Source organism: Papaver somniferum, chromosome 1 (assembly GCF_003573695.1).
Source record: "Papaver somniferum cultivar HN1 chromosome 1, ASM357369v1, whole genome shotgun sequence".
Taxonomy (NCBI): Eukaryota; Viridiplantae; Streptophyta; class Magnoliopsida; order Ranunculales; family Papaveraceae; genus Papaver; species Papaver somniferum.
Window position 1 is genome coordinate 53,455,458 of NC_039358.1, and position 20,522 is coordinate 53,475,979.

Below are 20,522 nucleotides of genomic sequence, written 5' to 3' on the forward strand. Positions count from 1 at the left end.
CTGACTTGACCAATCACTTGGTGTGGTAGAGTGGCGGATGGTAATCACCACAACACCTCATTGACCAGTTAACTCCTGACCATGGTTGTATAACCAAGAAGCTGAAGTTGAACGGACGAGATGATCTTTGAGACACTAATCTGCGACCGTTAGTGGAATTAGGGTTTATGAAGAGGTGCGCAAGCATCACTCTTAAGCTTGGTTGAAACCAAGCTTGGGACGCAATTTTGGCCGGGCAGATCGTGCAAGCGTGTAGATGGCATGCCGGTGTAGGCGCCCATACCTCATTGTCTCGTGAAAGTGTGATCTAAGCCACTCAATTTGTCCGGAGAAGTTGAGTGGTTGAGATCAATTTGCGACAGAAATCCGGTGCTGCAAAATCCACGCGTCATGCCAACTTTGGACGCGCGTTTCGAGACGACCAAGCTTGGTCGGTCTTGGTCGATTAGTCTGTATACAGACGGCGGGCTGGTGTACATGTCCATACCTTAATACCCTATAGAAACGTGATCTGAGCCACTCAATTTTTTCGACAAAGTTGAGTGGTCTAGATTAGTTTGCAATTGGGAGGTGTGACCACGCCTAGTTTGGGCGTGCGAATCGAGACGACCAGGCATGATATGCCTTGGCCGATCGGGTGTGGAGATAGATAGGCCCACAGTGATCGTGTTAATACTCACTGGACCTGCTTAATCGACTCCTAGACCCTTCGTTCGATCAGGTGAAAATGGACGCTCGTGATCGAAAACCCTAATTAGGGTTTTTCCAGCCGTGCGTCATGCCTTGTTTGGGCGCACGAATTGGGACGACCATCCATGTTTGGTCCTGACATATCGATCATATATTTAGGCAGGCCCATGATGTTTGTGTTGACATGCTCTGGGCCCTTTGAATCTACATCTAAACCCTCCATCTATGCCTGCGAAGATGGATGGTTGAGACTGATTTGCGACACATGTAATGTGCTGCAAACCCTAATTTAGGGTTTCTCGTCCACCCTGCTTTGGATGGACGAATTGGAAAGCCATGCTACCCCTTTGGGGAGGAAGACCATGCGGGGCCCGCATTGGGTCGGTGGTGAATACTCCAATACCTGCCTGGGGGTTATGGATCCGATCTAAGCCATCCAATCATGCTGGTGAAGTTGGATGGTCGTGATTGTTTCTGAGACTGATATGGACAGTCCAGATGCTTAATCGGGATAGTATAAAACACCGAGAGATATATGCTCAATCGGTCTAGTATAACACACGAGAGCGGCAGCCTGTACGGGTATTTCATATACGCCTCATTATTAACGCTTGGAGATTCGTGTTGCTCTGCTGAGAGCAACACTCAGTCGTCATGCATCACCAATAATGAGAGTTCAGCGGGAAATACCAGGCTAATCTGTATTGATTGAGAATGCTATAAATTCACAGGGTATATGGGATTGTTTCTACATGCTCCAACCTGGATGAATTAGTAAAGTGAAGAAGTATTCATCACTTAGCAGTGGCTCTATCCTTTGCAGGATGTCATCGCATAATTTTGGCTTTTACAATTTTATCCCTAAACTAAAATCCACCATCAACAACTGTTTGTCGAATTCAACCATTATTTCAGCAATGACTGTATTCTGCATCCATTCACTTAGTGAAATATTGCTGAGGTGAGGTTATCCACTCATAGCATTTTGCAGTAGCTGAGTTGTTGGTGGAGTGAAACCCTCGGACCAAATAAGCATATTTGAAAACTGATGATACAGACATATGAGGAGGAATAAGACTTGCCTAAGTACGAAATATTTTGATGAAAGCATTTGCATTTTCTTCAGGCTTTTGTGTTAGCCCTGTCAGGGCTTTGACCTCCTCCAGATACTCGAACGGTGAAATATCTTCTTTTTCTTCTTCTGAATCAGAAGTTTCTTCGATGGAGAAATGTGCAATCGAAGGTGTTTGTGTTATCTTTCCATCATGAATCCATGTACTCCCTAAGATCATATCATATCCTGGATCTTCTCGGATTATGTAAAACTTTGTTTCTGTCCAGGCTGAGTTTAAGTTGACCTTGAGAGTAATGTGTCCATAAGCCTCCCTGGGCATTCCTTCATGATCCATAATTGATGCTGGAGCATGCATGGCTTCCTGTTGTGTGATACCGGCGACTCTGAGAGTTTTTAAAGGGATAACGTTAACAACATTGCCGACATCAATCAATGCTCGTTTAAATTCGTTTCCTTTGAGATGGACTGTGGTGAGAAGTCCCCAGTCATACATTTCTTTGTCTGTTGCTGTTGAAGGCTCATGTGGCGTCTCCTGGATCGATAAACGCTTTCCTGACACAATGTGGTTCAATGCAGCAAACATGTCTCCCCTTTGAGCTTTTGATAAATACAACAAACATGCTCAATTAAGGATTGAACTGGTTCCTTGACAGGCGGTTCAGAAAGAATGAAGGCTCTGACTGGGAGAGGATCTCTGTGTACTCCTTCAGTCCCTAAGTTAAGCTCCACTGATTCAATATTTTCCTTAAATATGCGTTTCAAAGTTCTGCAATCACTTGTGGGATGGTTGACGAACCTATGAAAGCGACAGTAACTAGGATTTTCTATGGCCTCTTCAGTTGGTTCTTTATTGACATAGGGAAACTTGATCGCGCCGTCTTGAACCCAGGCATCTAGTAGTTCAATAACCTCTTCAATGGGAAATGGGAAGTCAGCTGCCTCTGGATCAGCTTTCGCGTGTTGAGCAGGAACTTGTGCATTATCCTTCCGTTGCGCCTTTGAAGGAGTTGAGGAAGTATGCTTGCGTTGTGGCTCAGATTTTCATTTCCCTCCTTCTGCAACAACGTTTGTGGAAGGTTGTAGATTGTATTGTTTGTTTATCAAACGTCTGCTACCTCGAGTCTCTCGTGGTTCTTCGGTTTTTGTAGTTTTAGCCCTCTTCAGTAAAGCAGGTGCAGTAGTTGCCGATCTCTTCGCTACTTCATGAAGTTCGGAGAAAGTCTGGAACCTGATATTTTCCAGTAAAGCTCTATATACTGGAATCATTCCGTTGATGCACAAGTCCACAAGTTGTTGTTCTGTGACATTTGGATCATGGCAGTCCAAAGCTTGAACTCTGAACCTTTTCACATAATTGTTAGGATGTTCGTTGCTCCTTTGAAACATCTTACCGAGATCAGAGAGGGTGATTTTCTATGAAACGAAGAAATACTTTCTGTAGAAAGCATTAACCATTTATTCCCAACTCTTGATACTCCCTGGTGTAATGTTGTTGTACCAGGTATATGCCCTGCCTTTCAGAGACTTTGAAAATTCCTTCAGCCGGACAATATGGTTGTGCTCATGTTCACCCAATGCTTCCAAGAATCGAGAGACATGTTCTCGAGCATTGCCCGTTCCATCATAAAGGGTGAATGTTGGAGAGGTGTAACCTTTTGGAAGAGGAATCCTTTGCATAGAAGCAGGGTATGGAGGTTGGTGACGGTGGACAGAAGACGTCTTGTCTTTTCCACAATCCTCCAAAAGGCGTTCCATGTCTTCACGAGTGATAAAACTAGATGGTTCTGTCGCTGGTGGATTGTCTGTAGCCTTAGGGATTTCTTCATCATCTACCACATAAATCGGAGTGACCTCGGGAGGCGTCTGAAGATGTTTCTTTAGCTTTTCCTTTCTCCTGAGTTTTCTCTGACATCTTGTTTGTAAGAGTCTTGAGATAATTGCATAGTTCCTTATGAGTAGCATCCATGTCAGTCTGACTTTTGGCAAGAGTCTCTTGCACCTTCATGAGATCACCAATTGTAGGTGGATTTTCTCTGATTTCTTCAGGAGATCGACCAAAGAGTGGGTTGTTGATGGCGCCAGTGCAGTCACTTGCAGGGCTGATCAACAGGGAATTTGGAGGAGTAGTGGTGGCAGGTTGCGCCAGATGAGTGGTAGTGGCAGGTTGCGCCGGAGGAGTGGTATTGGCATTACCACTAGAGCTTGCAATATTGGAATCGGGCGTTGAACCCGGATTGGTAACTGAACCATACCTAAGACCGACCATCTTTATAAGAATTGAGATTGAAACCGAGAGAATGATCTCCCACTGTGGTCTCTAAGCTGTAGATGGGGGAAAACAATTTGCTAGTTTTTACGGAATTGAGGAGACGATCGTACGGAAGAGGCTCCTTGAACCGAGCGAAATGCTTAACCCCACACAGATGCACTGCAAGAAGGGATTGCTTTGAATTCAAGAGATCAATCTGTAGGACTCCGGCCTAAACCAAGACAATGGACGTTCCAGAGTCAATTCGGTCACAAGAGAGGATGGGTCGATCTGTAGGAGAGAAGCTGAGAAATGTATGAGATCAATGATGATCGAAGATTGTAGGTGTGTTGTGTATTTTGCGTAAAGAAATAAGATAAGCTCTGATTGATTGAATTTGCTCTGTTGAGAGTAATTACTCAGACGTTAAGTTGTTAATATCGTGTTGTCTGTTTGACGAAAGATTGTCTTGTTTTCAATCATGATTCATAGAATTATTTATATTGCTATAATTGTAAACACCTTGATCCCATGAAGTGTGACAGTTGCTGGAGTCAAAGAGTGGGGAATTGGAAATCGTGTTAAAACCAGTTTCTCATCGTGCAGAGACTTGGTTGATTTTCTACCCACTACTTTGTTAACTCCTTCAACTGATTGCACGACTTGCTCACATTATCATCGTGTGTATGAACACACGTGTCATAGACCACCAGACCAAAACCCTAGTTAATATCCCCCAATGTAACACGATTGATGTCTCGTGATTGTGGAGTCTGCAAGGCAGACGTGTATTTAGTTAGTCAGTTGCTAACTTCATGGGACGATGAGTCCTTGTATTGTTGAGCCGAACAAATGTTCTGGGACTCATGAATTGAACGTGTCTGTTGAGACAGAAGTATAATTGTCGAATAAATGTTGATAGTTAAAGTGAGCAAATATTGCTCATGGATCGTTGAATATTGATAGTTGAACCAACATTCCTTAGTCTGATCAAATATTGCTCATTTGAGCAAGTGTTACTCGTTTGATGTATTATTGGTAGAATGAATAAATAAAATATTATTTTAAGATACTGGCAACTGAACCGAGTATAATTAATAAAATGCTGATCATGGGATCGTCATAAAATTATTAGTGTTTGAATCTGCTCAGAATTATGTTTTTGCAGAGCTTTGGATTCGAAACCCTAATTTCGATCAATTGCTGATCAATTGATGATTTATTGAAAATCAACCATGGAGTGAAGGAAGGACCGGCTACATGGAATAATGGATCGACCATGTAGCGCCCAAATGCTCGAGTGAACAAAATACCAAAGTCCCTTGAAGACCAGTTGGTGAAAAGATGATTAAATGCTGGTTTAATCATTTATTCAAACAATGTTCGTCTGAACCTTAGGTGATAAAACCTAATAAATTATGAAGAGATGAAGGACCGACCAAGGGGTCATGAAAACCGTCCCTGGTTGGTCACGTGATCGACTGACGATGTTTTATGAAATTCCAAAATTGTTTGGAAGTACTTGAACCTAATGTGAACAAATTAGGTCAAATGATGAAAGTATGTGGAACCGGCCTCTTGCAAGCCAAAGAGCGAATGTTGGTCGGTCAAGGTAATATGCTCGCATCGCCAAAGTGTTATTGTCTCAGTCCTGAGAATTTTGATATTTTCTGATGTGTGTTTGAGCAACATTTTGAGAAAATATGAAGAAATCAAGGATTTTGCTGAAACTGAGGAAACTTCATAAGATGAAGGAAATAATAATAATAATAATAATAAATTAATAAATCATGAAGTGTGGGACCGTCTATGGCCAAGGCATGGCCGTCCGGCCAAAGAGCTGGGTCCAATGGCACTTTTCCTAATTTTATATTATTTTCATGATTTTAGGGAAATATCATGAAATCAAGGACTTTGTTGAAACCAAGGAGTTTTGTTGAAATCAAGAAGTTTCCATGAGATTAAGGAAACAAATAATATTAATAATAATAAAATAAGGGCACGTGGGACCGGCTTGGGCATGGTCGGCCGGCTAGGGCCCGGTCCCGTGAGCTTTCCCTAATTTTATGTACTATTTCATGATTTGAAGGAATTTTCGTAATTTGAAGGAAATATCATGAAATCAAGGAAGTTCATGGAATGAAGGAAACATAAAAATAAAAAATAAATAAATAAGGGGTGTGTGGAACCGGCTAGGGCATGACCGGCCGGTTAGGGCCCGATCCCACGAGTTTCCCTAATTTTATATTATTTTTCATGACTTGAAGAAAGTATCATGAAATTAAAGAGTTTTCATGAGATGAGGGATATAATAACAAAATAATGAGGTGTGGGACCGGCCACGACTAGGGCATAGCCGGCCGGCTAGTAGACACGGTCCCACGACACCTTTCCCAATTTTATATTACTTCCTTGATGCGAAGGAAACACCATGAAACTGAGGAGTTTCCTTAAAACGAAAGATATTTGTTCAAATGAAGGGATTTTCATGAGATCAAGGAAAATAATAAAAATATGATAAAATATAAAATTGTGCGTGGGACTGGCCATGGCACGACCGGCCGACCGGTGGGCCCAGTCCCCAACGCCTTGATTAATATTTTATTATTTATTATTTTCTTCCTATTTTGCATAGGTTCATCGTTCCTTCGTGTTTTAGAATGCTCGTTCGTGCATTCAGGTGCTCGTTAGTGCATTATTGCTGAGTACATTTGTACCAATTTAGTCGGGGCTGGCTCGATAGTTGTTCAGATGCCCATGTGTTGAATATTTATTACTAACCCATGGAATTCTGCTGGGAAGAACCATAGATTGAAGTAACGAAATATTATGAAAAACGTAGAATATTTTCCAGGGATTCAGTTAATGAATCTAATGATTTAGGAATAATTAATTGATGGCTCCATACTAGTACGGTCGTCTAGGAGAATTAATTATTCAGGAATTGAGCAATATGAGCTTGTTGAAGCGTCATATTTCTTTTATATAGTCAGGGAAAACATTGTTACATCCTGAAGACATTATTGCTCTATACTAGCAGGCAAGCTGTCTAGGAGCCGCCCAATCTTTCGATTCTATATAGAAGTAATTACTGAAATTGCTCATTATTCATGAGATATGCCGTTGCCTCAGCTGAGAGACTACATATCTACATACACTCTGAGAGACATTATTCTCAGTTAGAGATTCTTGTGGCATGAGCTTTCATGCTTCGATGAGAGACATGAGCCTCAATACTCATCTGATTGTTGAATCAGGAGCACGTATAATTATGGTTTTACGATTTTAGCCCTTGACGAAAATCCACAATCTACAAGTTCTCATTTGTATTTGATTAGTTATATTTTTGTAATGATTAATCCTATGTTTTGGCATTTAAATATGTAATACTATTAAAATGGACAGATTAGTCATCAAAACGAACCAGGGAACATCATATATAAGTAGAACAATTTATAAATATTGTAATGATATAATTAGATAAGATTCAGAGTTCAATCTTATATTCATGGCTACAATTTTTGATTTTATCCGTTTTTAATTAGGGATTAAAAAATCTTTAATCTTCTTTTCCGATGATATTGGTGTTTAAGGAATAAATTTTTAAAAATTTGATCCATGGTATTGGTGTTCAGTTGCAAAGTTTAGTTGAATAATTAAATGTTGGTTTTGCAAGAGAATGTTTTAGATTGTGGTGACGTAAGTAAAATGGAAGATAATAAACAAATGGAGATATCATTCTTTATATATACATGCAAGTGTATTCTGTAAAAACGAAATGGTACCTAGAACATCATCAACTTTTTGTTTCGCGAATATATATGGACAATACTTGTAAAATCAATTCATTCAGATCTTAATTCTAAAAGATCTAGGCTTGGCAAGATCCATATTCAAGATTGTATAAGAAATGAAACTTTTGGATGATCTAATCAGATACAAATTCACAAGGTCAACCTAGAATGATATTGAAACTTAAAGATATGAATTCAACAGGAAATCGTCTTATGTGATCTATATTACACGATATAAATTCAAACAGAGCAAGTCTTATAAGATATTCAAGAGCAAGTATTATAAGATATTTACCGACGAGAAAATATTACTAGGTTGAATAACATACTGCTACTCGGTTGAACCCACCAAGCATTGGTATGTCAAGTTTGGTTGTCATATTTTAGTTCTAAAACTCGAAGCTGGTTGATTTGATTACTAAAGTCAACTTTGTTAGGTTAGACTAGGATCATATAAATGTTGAGACTCACTCTTGTTACTCATGAAGAATCAGAAGACGTATCGGGATCAACGAACACATCATTTTTTCGTTCGAGTTTAGTAACAATAAACTTGACTTGTTCCATTTCTATCTTTGCTCTTTCAAGCCAGTATTTATTGAAAACATAACATACGAAGTAAAGTTTGTTTACTTGTCTCTAGTATCGGAGACTTGGTCATTATACTATGATCAGATTATCAAGGAAATATACATTAGTTGTTTCTTACAACTTGATTATACAGAGTTATGAAGTATAGTTTATCTATATACTTCGTGAATTGACATAACACTAATCGGTAACTTGTTACTCCCTCCGTCCCACTATTATGACCAAATTGAAGTTTGCACAATTCTTAAGGCAAGGAAGGGAAACGAGTATTTTTAAGTATTTTTTACAAATTATACCCTTATGGATAATAACTAGTGAAAATTTGAAATGATTTATCTCTCAAACTACACCACGGATGTTCTCAAACTTCATACCAATTAAAAGCATTTTAAAACACCTACGTAACGGATAAAAATATGCCTATCAAATTATGCATATTTCTTATACTAACAATAATAAATTAAAAGGATAATTTTAGAAATATCTCCTTGTGTAGTGATACATACCATCTATTATGGGACAAAATCTAAAAATAATTAAATAAGTCAATTAATAGTGGGACGGAGGGAGTATTATTTAGTGCATTGAATTTCCGGAATGAATTCAACCCTTGAGATTATACATGAAGGAACACCATAAACATAATTTAAACAAGTATACTTATGAAATTAAGTTTCGTAATCAAAAGAGAATTCAGAACCGATCCCAATTATAGGAATAATCCCATGTTGAAGTTTAATCTGAATCTACATTTTCGATATGTTTGGTGATCATCGGGTTTGTATAAACATCGAGATGTACATGGATTTAACCTGGAACGTTCACATTATGTCGATATAGTTATTTGAACATATATGTTAAACTGTTATTACTTAATGTTCAAGTATTTTCCTTGATCCTCAAGAAGAGATCTCAAAACCAAAATTTAAATATCTGCTGAATATTCGAAAATATATGCTTACCATATCCTAGAGATTTGCATATCTATGATTTCTATATTATTAAGTATATGCATGTATGCTAGCTAATATTAGTTTCCAATAAAAATTGATTTGGGTATATTGATTATAATATGTAAAGATTTATCAAAACTGAAAATATACATTTATTGCATATCTTAATAAGGATTTTCGAATTTGGTGTTTCCTTGTTTTTCAAACAAGCTTTGATCATAATACTATAAATAGTGGAGCTTGTACTCTTATAAACTCATCGCTTGACATACTGCCTAACCATTTTTGTGGGAATCCAACTTACTGATACATAGAATAATCTAATTAAGTGAAATCTATTGCCTTGCATTCATTTAAATCTATTTTTGGTATCAAGAAGCTTTTAGTAATGTAGTTGGTGTGAAACTAATCGCATTATTATTTTAGTTTTCGACTATTGATTTGATTGACTAACGGTATAGTTATCCTTGATCTATAAAACTTGATTATTCCACGGTCCTTGTCTTTTGATATAAGGCCATTCAAGTTTGTTTGGTGATTTCTTATTACAGAAAGATATGTATATAAAACTAGTGATCGATCAATGTTAACAAATTTTGTTATGTGTGTATTGATCATTAGTAGAAATCAAGATGTTTGTGCAGGTACTTTGAAGTTTGAAGATTGAAGGCTAAAAGACTTTTTTTCCAAGTATTCTGATCTTTATGATACTTCGCGCATACTTGATTTTCGGGAATCCAAAAAAGCAGTTTATTTCGATAGACATCAGACTTGTTGAAAGATCAAACACATTGTCTTGTTGCTTCTCCTCATAATATTTTGATATAGATAGTTCACTGAGATAGATTATTCCGGTAATATTTATCTTGGTTTGATCTTTGACCAAAAGAGTTTATACTGAATAAACGGAAAATCCTTTATATTCAACTTTATCTCTGACCATTGCCGGGTTTATGAGGTTTATAATGAGGTGGTTACTGGAACAAGTTAGTCATTTACTGCTTCAGTTATGTTCTAAAGGAGTTGAGAGCAGAAGTCTTCACATCAGGTGAAGAGACTTAAGATGTGGACTATATCTCAAGATTCACGTGGATATACTAGATTTTATAGGCACAGTTCGGAGTTAGGCTTGAGAGTTAAGACCCCTTGAAAACGCGGGGGTATAACAACCACACCCAATATTTCTTTCGACAATCTGTATGGACTAAACTCCAATATAATTCCGAGAGAACCAACTTATAAATGAGACTAATCAAGAAAGATATCAAAGATCTTTATCTCTTTCTCAATACAATCAATAAATCAACTAGATAGAAATCCGTGAGACTGATTGATATGAGAATAACTAGGATGGTACCAAAGACCAATGCCCGAGAGTCAATCAATTTCTATCCAACAAACAAGTTCGCATTCATGAACTGTGGTTGAATTACGCCCAACCTGTGATATTTTAATTATATAAACAAATATAATGCGGAAAAGAAATAACACATACACCTGAAATTTTGTTAACGAGGAAACCGCAAATGCAGAAAAATCCTGGGACCTAGTCCATATTTGAACAAACCACTGTATTAAGCCGCTATAGACTCTAGCCTACTACAATTTAACTTTGGACTGGAATGTAGTTGAGCCCTAACCAAGTCTAACACCAATTAAGGTACATTCGCGTTCCTTACGCCACTTGAATCCCAACAGGACTCTGCGCACATGATCCCCTTAGCTGATCTCACCCACAACTAAGAGTTGTTACGACCCAAAGTCGAATACTTATAAACAAATCTGTCTCCCACAGATAAGTCTATTCTTGGTTTTGTTTCCGTCTTAAGATAAATCAAGGATAACGGGAAACCCAACTAATACCTCGGACTTATACTCCAATAGAGCATCCTAGAAATATTAGTCACCTCACAATAAACCAACTGATTAACAGAAAAATTTATTGCGTAATCACAAGAGTCTGAGACGAAAAACTGTTGTGATTACTTTTTATATCTTACCTATCAGAGATAAATCTCAAGTAAATCTTAGAGAAGATAAAACTTAATATTATAGAAAAAGTAACATCGAAATACACAACTACAGAGAAAATAGTTGGATTTGGCTTCACGAATCCCAAATGAAGTTTTCAAGTCGTTAACCTAATAATGGTTTTGGAAAACCGTAAGTTAATGAAGAATCGACTTTAGTTTGCAACTAGGACACACGAAAGTGTCGAGATTAGGTTTCCCAAATGATAGAGTTCTTCCTTATATAGTCTTTCAAATCAGGGTTGCTTACAATCAAAGCTAAGATATCTTAGTAACAAAGCAATTGATATTCACCGTTAGATGAACTCCTGATTTAAGATTCAAGCTATGTGTGCTAAGAAATTAAGCAATCAATCTCCACCGTTATATGGTGTTATCTTGATACACACAAATGAAATATACCTATATTTAGATATGGATGAACCGTACCCAAACGTGTATACTTTGTTGGCTTAATAATAGTTAATCGAAGTTAGCCACATAAGCACTTATAGTTTATACATATTCATCTAACACTTCTAGATCAAATATGATGATCAATCAATCATGATAGATAATCAAATGAATCTAAATATGTTTCAAGAGAGTTGTTCAAATGTTCATCATCTCATAGAAATATATATGAACTATTTGAGACAAAATCAGTTTGGTTTGTACAAAGTACTCAATTATACAAGAACCAATTCATGAACATAATGCCACGGTTTGCAAAATAACTTCGCATTTCTTATTGCATTAAAGTTCCAGGGACTTTAGTTCGCAAACGAACCTGAGTTCATGAGTATGAAATTCAATATTACCGATTTTAGAACCTAACCACTGTGTTCGCAAACTGAGTACGCGAACAACAATTCCGGACTTTGGCTTTGTCTAGCCATTCGCAAACAGGGTACGTGAATAGCAGTTCCGAACTTGGCCATATCTAGCCATTCGTAACAGGGTACGCGAACAACAGTTCAGAACTTTTTTTTACAGGTAAACCAGTTCGCAAACATAGTTCGCAAACAATAGTTCCGGACCTGAACTAGACTTGCACAGTTAGCATACAAACTATACAACTTGTATTATATCCATACATCATAGTAGTTCTAAAACTCTCATTTAATCATTGTAACATCCCTGGAAGACAACAATGGTAATTTTACACATACCACTAGCTTCAAGTGATTTTCAAGTGATTAATCGATCAATACGAAACTTCCCAGGTTAACATCAGATGATTGTCTCAGACAAATCATGTAATATGTTCAAGGTAATTTTCAGATGATCGTCTTTGAATTAATATTTAGTTTCCAACAAATAAATTGTCTCCAACTAAACTCGTCAAGTATACGATGAACTTAGATAAAGCTAAAAGCTTTCAACACGTATTTCAGGAAATATATATATAAGATAAACTCATGTCGAAATATCAAATGTGTATAATGTAAAAGTCTATATAGATATACGAGACATAACTATAAGTAAACTAGAAATCAAGTATATAGTTTTGATCAATGAAACTTGACAAACAAGCTTGAGATAGCAACGGTTGCGAGTTCGACCGAGCAGTGCTCTAACACCCCTTTTAGTAGTTTGGCATTTATAGAAAAGTAATCTTGCCTAACAGTAACACTGGTTAATAACACGTAATTTGAAACACTACTCCAACAAGGAAATTTCTAGATCTTATAAACAAAAGTGTTCCGAGACGTGTTGAAAATTTCTCAGGAGTGATTAAGAAAACTAATATCACTAGAATTGAATTGTCGACGACTTTCTGGTCTTAATCTCTGGTTGCATATCTTGGTCTTAATCTCAGGATGCAAAATTCTGACCAAAAACAAACTGGCCAAATTCGGGTATACCCAGATTAATTGGGGTATACCTAATGAGACAAAATATTGTCATTTTGAAATAAAACCCAAAGCCTCTTAACCACATATTTTCAAAAATGGCTAGTCTACCCTGCAATGATTAGCACTAATTTAGTTAGATTAGTGAGTTAATTTATAAGATGGATTTTGGAAATGATTGAGAGAGATAAATAAAGGGAAGTAGTAGAAGAAGTTTTGGAGGGAAAAGCTAAGGTTTTGTGATTTTAGTGAGATGAGTGATTCTTATCCTAATTTTGAAGTGGGGGAGTCTTCTAATTTTCCTTCTACAGATGAATATTTGTATGATGATCTAAAAAATCATGATGAAATGGATTATATGCATGATCCCCACTTTTATTTTCCTCAAACTCAAGATGGATATGGAAGGGATGAATGTCTTGAGCCAAATGTAGAATCTAATGATCCAGAAGAAGAAAAGGGAGCTAGAAATAATCAGCTACACAACTTACGTGGTGAAGATTGTGTTTTTTTCATGCTTAAATTATCAAATGATAGATTTGGGTTTCGGTTTTTCACTTTTTGCTGCCCATTATCGTCATGGTCAACGACGGTCAAACCGTGACAACTACTATAGTCGGCTATATTTTTATTACCAAATCCAACGACTTTTCATGAGTACTATTTAAGTCGTCAGCTTTTTTGAAAATAAAAACGCAACGACTATTTGGCCTTAGTTGAAGTCGTCAAGGTCAAAAATGTGAACCCTTCCGGCTAAATATCCTTTGCAGCATAGAGAACTGGGTTATGAAATATGCTTTAGCCGTCATTGTTTTGAATATGTCGACCTTGCCGACCGTTGTTTGGTCGTCAATGTTCTAATTGTCGACCTTGCCGACTATTGTTTGGTCGCCTATGTTACATCTAACTTGTGATGTTTTTGTGGATTATATTGGTGTTAAACGATCATCCTGATGCTCACAGTGTTGGGGGTCCTGATACTTCCGCAAATTATGCTAATGATTTAGAATGGTTGTCTAAATATGAAGCAGTGCATTGCGTTGTTGAGAAAGCAAAACAGAAGGTGTGCGTTTTAGGTAAAAATACCCAACAAAAATCTACGCGGTTTGAAATGGTGTACGAGCTTAGTGGGTTTGATGGGAGACAAAGAAGCGACTTTCAAGGATTTTCTTTCTAGTGTTAAAGGACCATAGAGAAATATATCGGTTAGATTTGAGCATTGGATGAGAATCCTGGAGTGTGGACATCTATTGGAGGATACGTGGTCATGCGCAGTTCACCTTTCTAGATTTGGAGGTTGTCAAACATTTGCACCAAAACGTGCGTTTGTGTGGAGAAACTCAAGTATACATGAATTGTTATTCCTTTGGTGAATAACGATCATTTTATTGGTCTACATCTATCCATTACCTCTTATGTGTAGGTTCAGCTTTTGGGAAAAGTTCATCAACAACAAGACCGAGGAATGGGTAAAACTTTATGAGGACAACATAAATCTCGGGAATGCTTCGAATGAGTCTATCAAAGTTCCAATAGATTTGACCGAAGGAGGTTTAATATATTTGAATGAACTCCCTCCAATAGATTTGAGTGTAGGGTGATTGCGTATAAGAAATAATGAATCTTTTTGTGATCGCATTCGTATTTTGTGTAATGTACTTTGGAGTACTTCTAATGAATGAAACGATGTGTTTTTTTTTGTGTGTTTACTCGTTCTTAATTCTCTAAGTCGTCATTACTTTGTATTTCCTAACACGCCGACTAAGTGTTTTACTCACTAATCGGCATCACAATTATCATACGGTAGTGCCGATTATAAATCTCTAACACAACTGATTTGAATTTTCCCCAGCGTCGGCAAGGTATAGATTTATGAAATTGACGACTAATTTCCCTGACAATACTGGATAACAAAGCCTGGGATAGTCGCTCCTCCTACAATGACGACTATTAAGGGACAAAAATTCATATGTTCCTGCATCTTCTTCTCACCATAGTCGTCATTATAGGTATATTAAACTCATTGCCGACTCTGTCGTCTTCGGCATGATGACAAAACGTTTTAATGCCGACTATATTGGAAATAAATAACATATACCTGGAAAAAATATAATATAAAGATCGTCATTATTTTTAATCATAACCGTAATGACTATTAAGGAGTCGTCAATGTACGTAAACCATAGCTCGCAGACTAGTTATAGACGTCGGTGTAGGAAGGTTCAATACTTTCCGTCTGTAACATTACTGATTAACTGAGATACACTCAACACTTAATTAGAGCATACAAACCTTAAAAACTGAACCCTAACACATTTTGGACATAGATAATATCTTTTCCCAGTACATACTTTTTTAGGAGAGGTAAGTAGCTTCATATTACCATTGGAACATGGATTTGCGCATGGTAGAAGGTTGATTCTAGCAGCTTCATCTTCATACAGATCTAGGCGCTCATCTATCCAATATAAAAACCCATAACATATGCATTTTGAAGCATATAGTTGATATACATATCTTATTGCAACTTTCATGAGAAATAAGAACCCCTTACAACCATCAATGATGCATTTTTTGCCTTCAAAGGGACAATCATTTGCAAAATGACCACTTAGTGTACAGAGACTACAAACAATTGGTTGTGGTGCACTTTAACCTTCCATTTTCCAGCTTAGTTGAAGATGAAGTTGAAAGTATTTTTATACTTACAAAACACTTAATGTCTAGTATTTGAAAATACCGGCAGTTAAGTCTCCCTAGTCGGTATCGTAATTATCTTAAGACCATGCCGACAATGACATTCTGATAATATTTAAATTTTCCACAAGGTCGTCAGGGTAGTCACTTTAACACCACGCCGACTACAACTAGTCGGCATTATAAAACATTTAGTACCCCGACGACTTACTACCACTCTAACATTGTTTAAAGATGCACAAAAATACTAAAAAATTTAACATAAGTTTAAGAGTTATTGACAAGTCTAAAACCACAACCACAATCTAAGAGTTGAAAACATAATATAATTAAGGTGTATTAGAAACACTCCACAACACAAGCATATCAAATACATTTTCATGGATTCTTCACATTGTCGTTATCTTCCTTCGCTTCATCAGGGTTTGCAACATCAGCAGCTTGGTCTTCCTCCACATCATCCAATTTTCACCATCATCAGCTTTTGCTTCCAACTCCTTTCGTAGACATATGTAGTCACCATTCTCATTATAATAGGGGTTCACTCCAGAAAAGTCAGATGCCATGAAAAAAGTCTTGGATCAAAATCCTCTTCTTCTTCTTCTTCTTCTTCTTCTTCTTCTTCTTCCTCTAGTGATGTGCAACATTCAACATAGTTGAGGCAAGGTTTTTAAAGCGTGAAGTGAAGCGTGAATCGTTTTTCATTTTTAAGAAGCGAAGCGTGTGTTGAATCGTGAAGCGTAGTTTCATGGTTGATGTTTGAAGCGTCTATAAATGACATTAGATGTTCTTAGTTAGGTGTGAAATGTAAATTTAAGAATATAATTTTTATATAAATTAAATATAAATCTGATTAATATCTAAAATGTAACTATGGCTCAGTGGTTCACTCAATTGTACCTGAGTAGCAGGTGTGGGGTTGGAATCCCTCTCAGAACTTCGTTTTTTCTTATTTTCCTTTTAAAACTTTTGGAGCGAAGCATACGCTTTTAAAAACCATGTTTGAGGGGATTACTAGGACTGTCCATATCCCTTATAAATTATTCAGGATTATTCTTAGCCCTCAAAAATAAGTCTCTTACATGGTTCTTCTCTCCAGTTACATCACAAGGATCTTCTAAAGAAGGATAAACTATTTCAATCCAGGATAATACATCTGCTTCATTGGTAGGATGAGGGAGATCCTCTATGTTATCCTCTTAGAACCTAAACAATACACAAGTACAAGCTATGAACACATAAAAGAGTGTTGGTCGGTATGTTCTAATTTTTACGACAATGCCGACCATTAATTTTATTAAATAGTCGTTATGTTATGATTATAACAACCATGTCGACTAGAAATGTGGCTAAATAGTCGGTAGGTTCATATTTCAAAATAGTGACAACTAATACCCTAAAATTCATTCAGGAAAAACGAAGTTCCCGTGATATTAAGCCGGCATGGTATAAATTAACGGAGATAACGACGAAAATAACAAACACAAGTCGACATCATCTAGATTTAGATAACGTGTTGAACCTGGTTTCTGGTAACAGTCGCCATTAATTATATCAAAAGTCGACAGGATCTTTATCCTGAGACTGTGCCGGCTAACACTAAATATCAAAAGTCATCGTTTTCCTAATATATCGACCATGATGACGTCAACCCAGAAAATCAAAATTTTCACTAATCTAACCTAATATAACAATCAAAACACACAACAAAATGATGGGTTTGAGTTTAAACGTCACTTACCGTTTTCTTCTCGCTGATGATGAATTATTTTCAACATTTTCGGGGATTGGATATTTGAGTTCACTGATTTCACTAGATATAACTTTTCTCTTTCCTTTTTCCATTGATTTGGAGGTTTTGATATCACCTGTTGATTCTGTATAGTTACTTGATTGCTTAGGATCAAGCATTCTGTGGAAAATGAAAGTTGACGATTTCCAGAGAGATTGATGAAAGATGAAGTTAGAGGAAGATTAAGCGTTTTTTGGTTTTAAATTTTAGGTTTACTGATTTAATTAGGAAAAAAGAAACAGGGTATACTTTTAAATTTAATTAGGTCAAGAGCAATAAGGTAAAACCACCGAATTTAACCACCCATTACCAAAGGCACTAGATCCATTTACATTTGGAAATACCCAAATATGACCAGTAAAAACAAGGGCAAAAGTTAGAAGGAAAAAGATTTTTTTAATAAAATGTTGACCTTTTTACTGGAAATCGTTCAAAAATTTTGTAACCAAATTAATTTCTTGGTTCTTGACTTCTAGGAGTCCTGAAGTTGTTTGATATTAACCAAAACATGCTATTCATTGCTTTTTCCGAGAAAAGTTGGCTCATCGAAAACTCTTAAGAGCTGTGATGAAAACATTCTTTACTGACGCAGGAGATTACAAACTGGCAAATTCCATATGCCCGGCACCACATCAAAAGTAATGTAAACGTGTGTTATATATCAACTCGTATTAAAACATGGTAACTTACACCATGTTTGTTTTCTCCTGACTCATCTGAATCGTCTGGATCTGATTGAAATCACCTGACTTGAGTCAGATTTGACTCAATGTGTATGAGTCAGATCTGACTCAACTAACTCAAAAATATGTGATGTGAGTCAGTGGTTTGGTCCCATAAGTCAGGAGGTGTTTTGTTAGCTGACTCAAACGAATCTGAGTCGGGAATAAGATCTGAGTCAGAGGCCGAGTTAGATCCGACTCAAAATTAAAAACAAACGGTCTGATATCTGACTCGCGACAAGTCGGGAATTGACTCAAATCCAGATCGCAAGCCAGATGCAAACAAATATGATATTAGTAGAGGCTAATAACCAACTGGATTAGTTCAGGTATTTAGAGACAGACTTACGTCTTTTAAGTCTCGGGATATACGATTCGGTATCGAAAAAATTTACAAGAGCAGAAAAAAATGATTAGATAATAGTAATAGTGACTTAACTACTGTATCAAATCACCTTCGTTAAATGCGGATGGCCGTTGCACCTAACCTGCATAGTTAGTTTTTCACTTAATCCGCGATTCAAAGTTCCCAATGTGAAACTTTACTGTCTCCCAACAATAACTAGACAGCTTAGCATATGCCATCTTTATATCCATAGCTCACCTCGTATACCACTTTCTATCTTCCCTAAATGGGAAAGAATGAATGAGTTCAGCAGTCTGTAGTTCTAAAGAGTGTACGCAACAGGTGAACTCAACAAAGAGCAAACCACCTTGGAGCCGTAGCTGCTCTTATCAGTGTCCCATTGTTGTCCTTGGTAGTTGCTGTTACATAAGCATAATTTTGCGCTATATAAACTCGAAGAAAGTTTTCATTCCCTGCACTGATCGACATAACCTTGAGGTTGTATTTAAAGCATAATGGCTGAAATTCATCAGCTTGAGGTTGAAATTAAATGCAAGTCCTCTGCAGAGAGGTTTTACACTTTGCTGACTCGTGATGCACCCAAGCTTCCAAAATATGCTCCTCAATCGATCCTCAGAGTCCAAGTTCTCCCCCGAGATGGTGAAGTTCGCGTGGGAAGTATATTTGTTTGGGAATATGTACCAAGTACGAAGTTTGTAATTGTCTGACATCCAAAAAAAAAAATTCATGCTTCAATTTTTTTTTCATGTTCTGTAAATCCGTAATTCCTAGTTCTTAACCAATTTTGTTCATGATTACAGGAGACAAACCTTCTGCCGCCTTGTCGATAGAGAAGGTAACTGCAATTGACCCTAAAAACTTGTCAATAACTACCACAGTTCTTGAAGGAGATCTCAGAAATGATTACACAAGTTTTGTCATCACACTTGCTATCACTCCAACAAAGAGGGATGGGAACTATAATTTCATTGTGAAGTGGGTTGTACAGTATGAGAAAGCCAATGAAGATGTCCCTGATCCAACATACTTTATGATATTTTTGGAAGAGTTTACCAAGGAGTTGGATGGCAATTTGCTCAAGGAAGAATAGACAAGATCGATCTACCATATACATATATGTTAAGTCATGCATGTTATATTGCAGGAACCTACGTACATGTTTGTGCTCGATGTTTAAATATAATGGACATCTAAATAAATTTGTGCATGTTATGTTTACACACAAACCTGCCTATCTTTTAGAGACGGAGGTAGTATTATCTAATCTTCTAATTAAGTAAAATATGGGAACTATCAATTTGGAGAGTGATCGTAGCTGCTATCGAAACCACCCCCTTAAATTTATAAAGAAAAATAAGCCGGAGATACACCGTACTTGGGCAATCATCATCATAATTAGCATTTACCTCCAGCTAGTTATATGGAAAAACTGAGACTTCAAATCTTACATCTGACTCAAATCCAGATCATGAGTCAGATACAAACAAACATGGTGCAATCATTCATATCTGTCTTATTCAATATCGACAATCGACAAATCTAACTAAAATTGTAAAACAAACAGCTTGACATCTAACTCAAATCCAGATCATGAGTCAGATACAAACAAACATGGTGCAAGTCTCTGTCTTCTTCGAGGTCCATATTTCGATAAATGGACAGTTTCATCTTTCAACTTTCAAATCTAAGAACAGACAGTTTGGTCCTTTTCCAAAAAATTTAAAGAGA

At 37.0% G+C, this 20,522-nt stretch overlaps 1 protein-coding gene across 1 annotated transcript; it reads left to right on the forward strand.

The window, feature by feature from the left end:
- Window positions 1-19,174: 19,174 nt before the first annotated feature.
- On the forward strand, window positions 19,175-19,976 carry LOC113329037 (MLP-like protein 43). The gene is made up of 2 exons (XM_026576014.1): window positions 19,175-19,478; window positions 19,595-19,976. Exons 1-2 carry the CDS (start codon window positions 19,289-19,291, stop codon window positions 19,882-19,884), a joined length of 480 nt encoding a protein of 159 aa, XP_026431799.1. The 5' UTR covers window positions 19,175-19,288; the 3' UTR covers window positions 19,885-19,976.
- Window positions 19,977-20,522: the final 546 nt, after the last annotated feature.

Coding starts and splice junctions, on each gene's coding strand:
- LOC113329037 (XM_026576014.1), top strand. CDS start 19,289: ATGGCTGAAATTCATCAGCTTGAGGTTGAAATTAAATGCAAGTCCTCT. Junction 19,479..19,594: donor TGTTTGGGAATATGTACCAA/GTACGAAGTTTG, acceptor TCATGATTACAG/GAGACAAACCTTCTGCCGCC.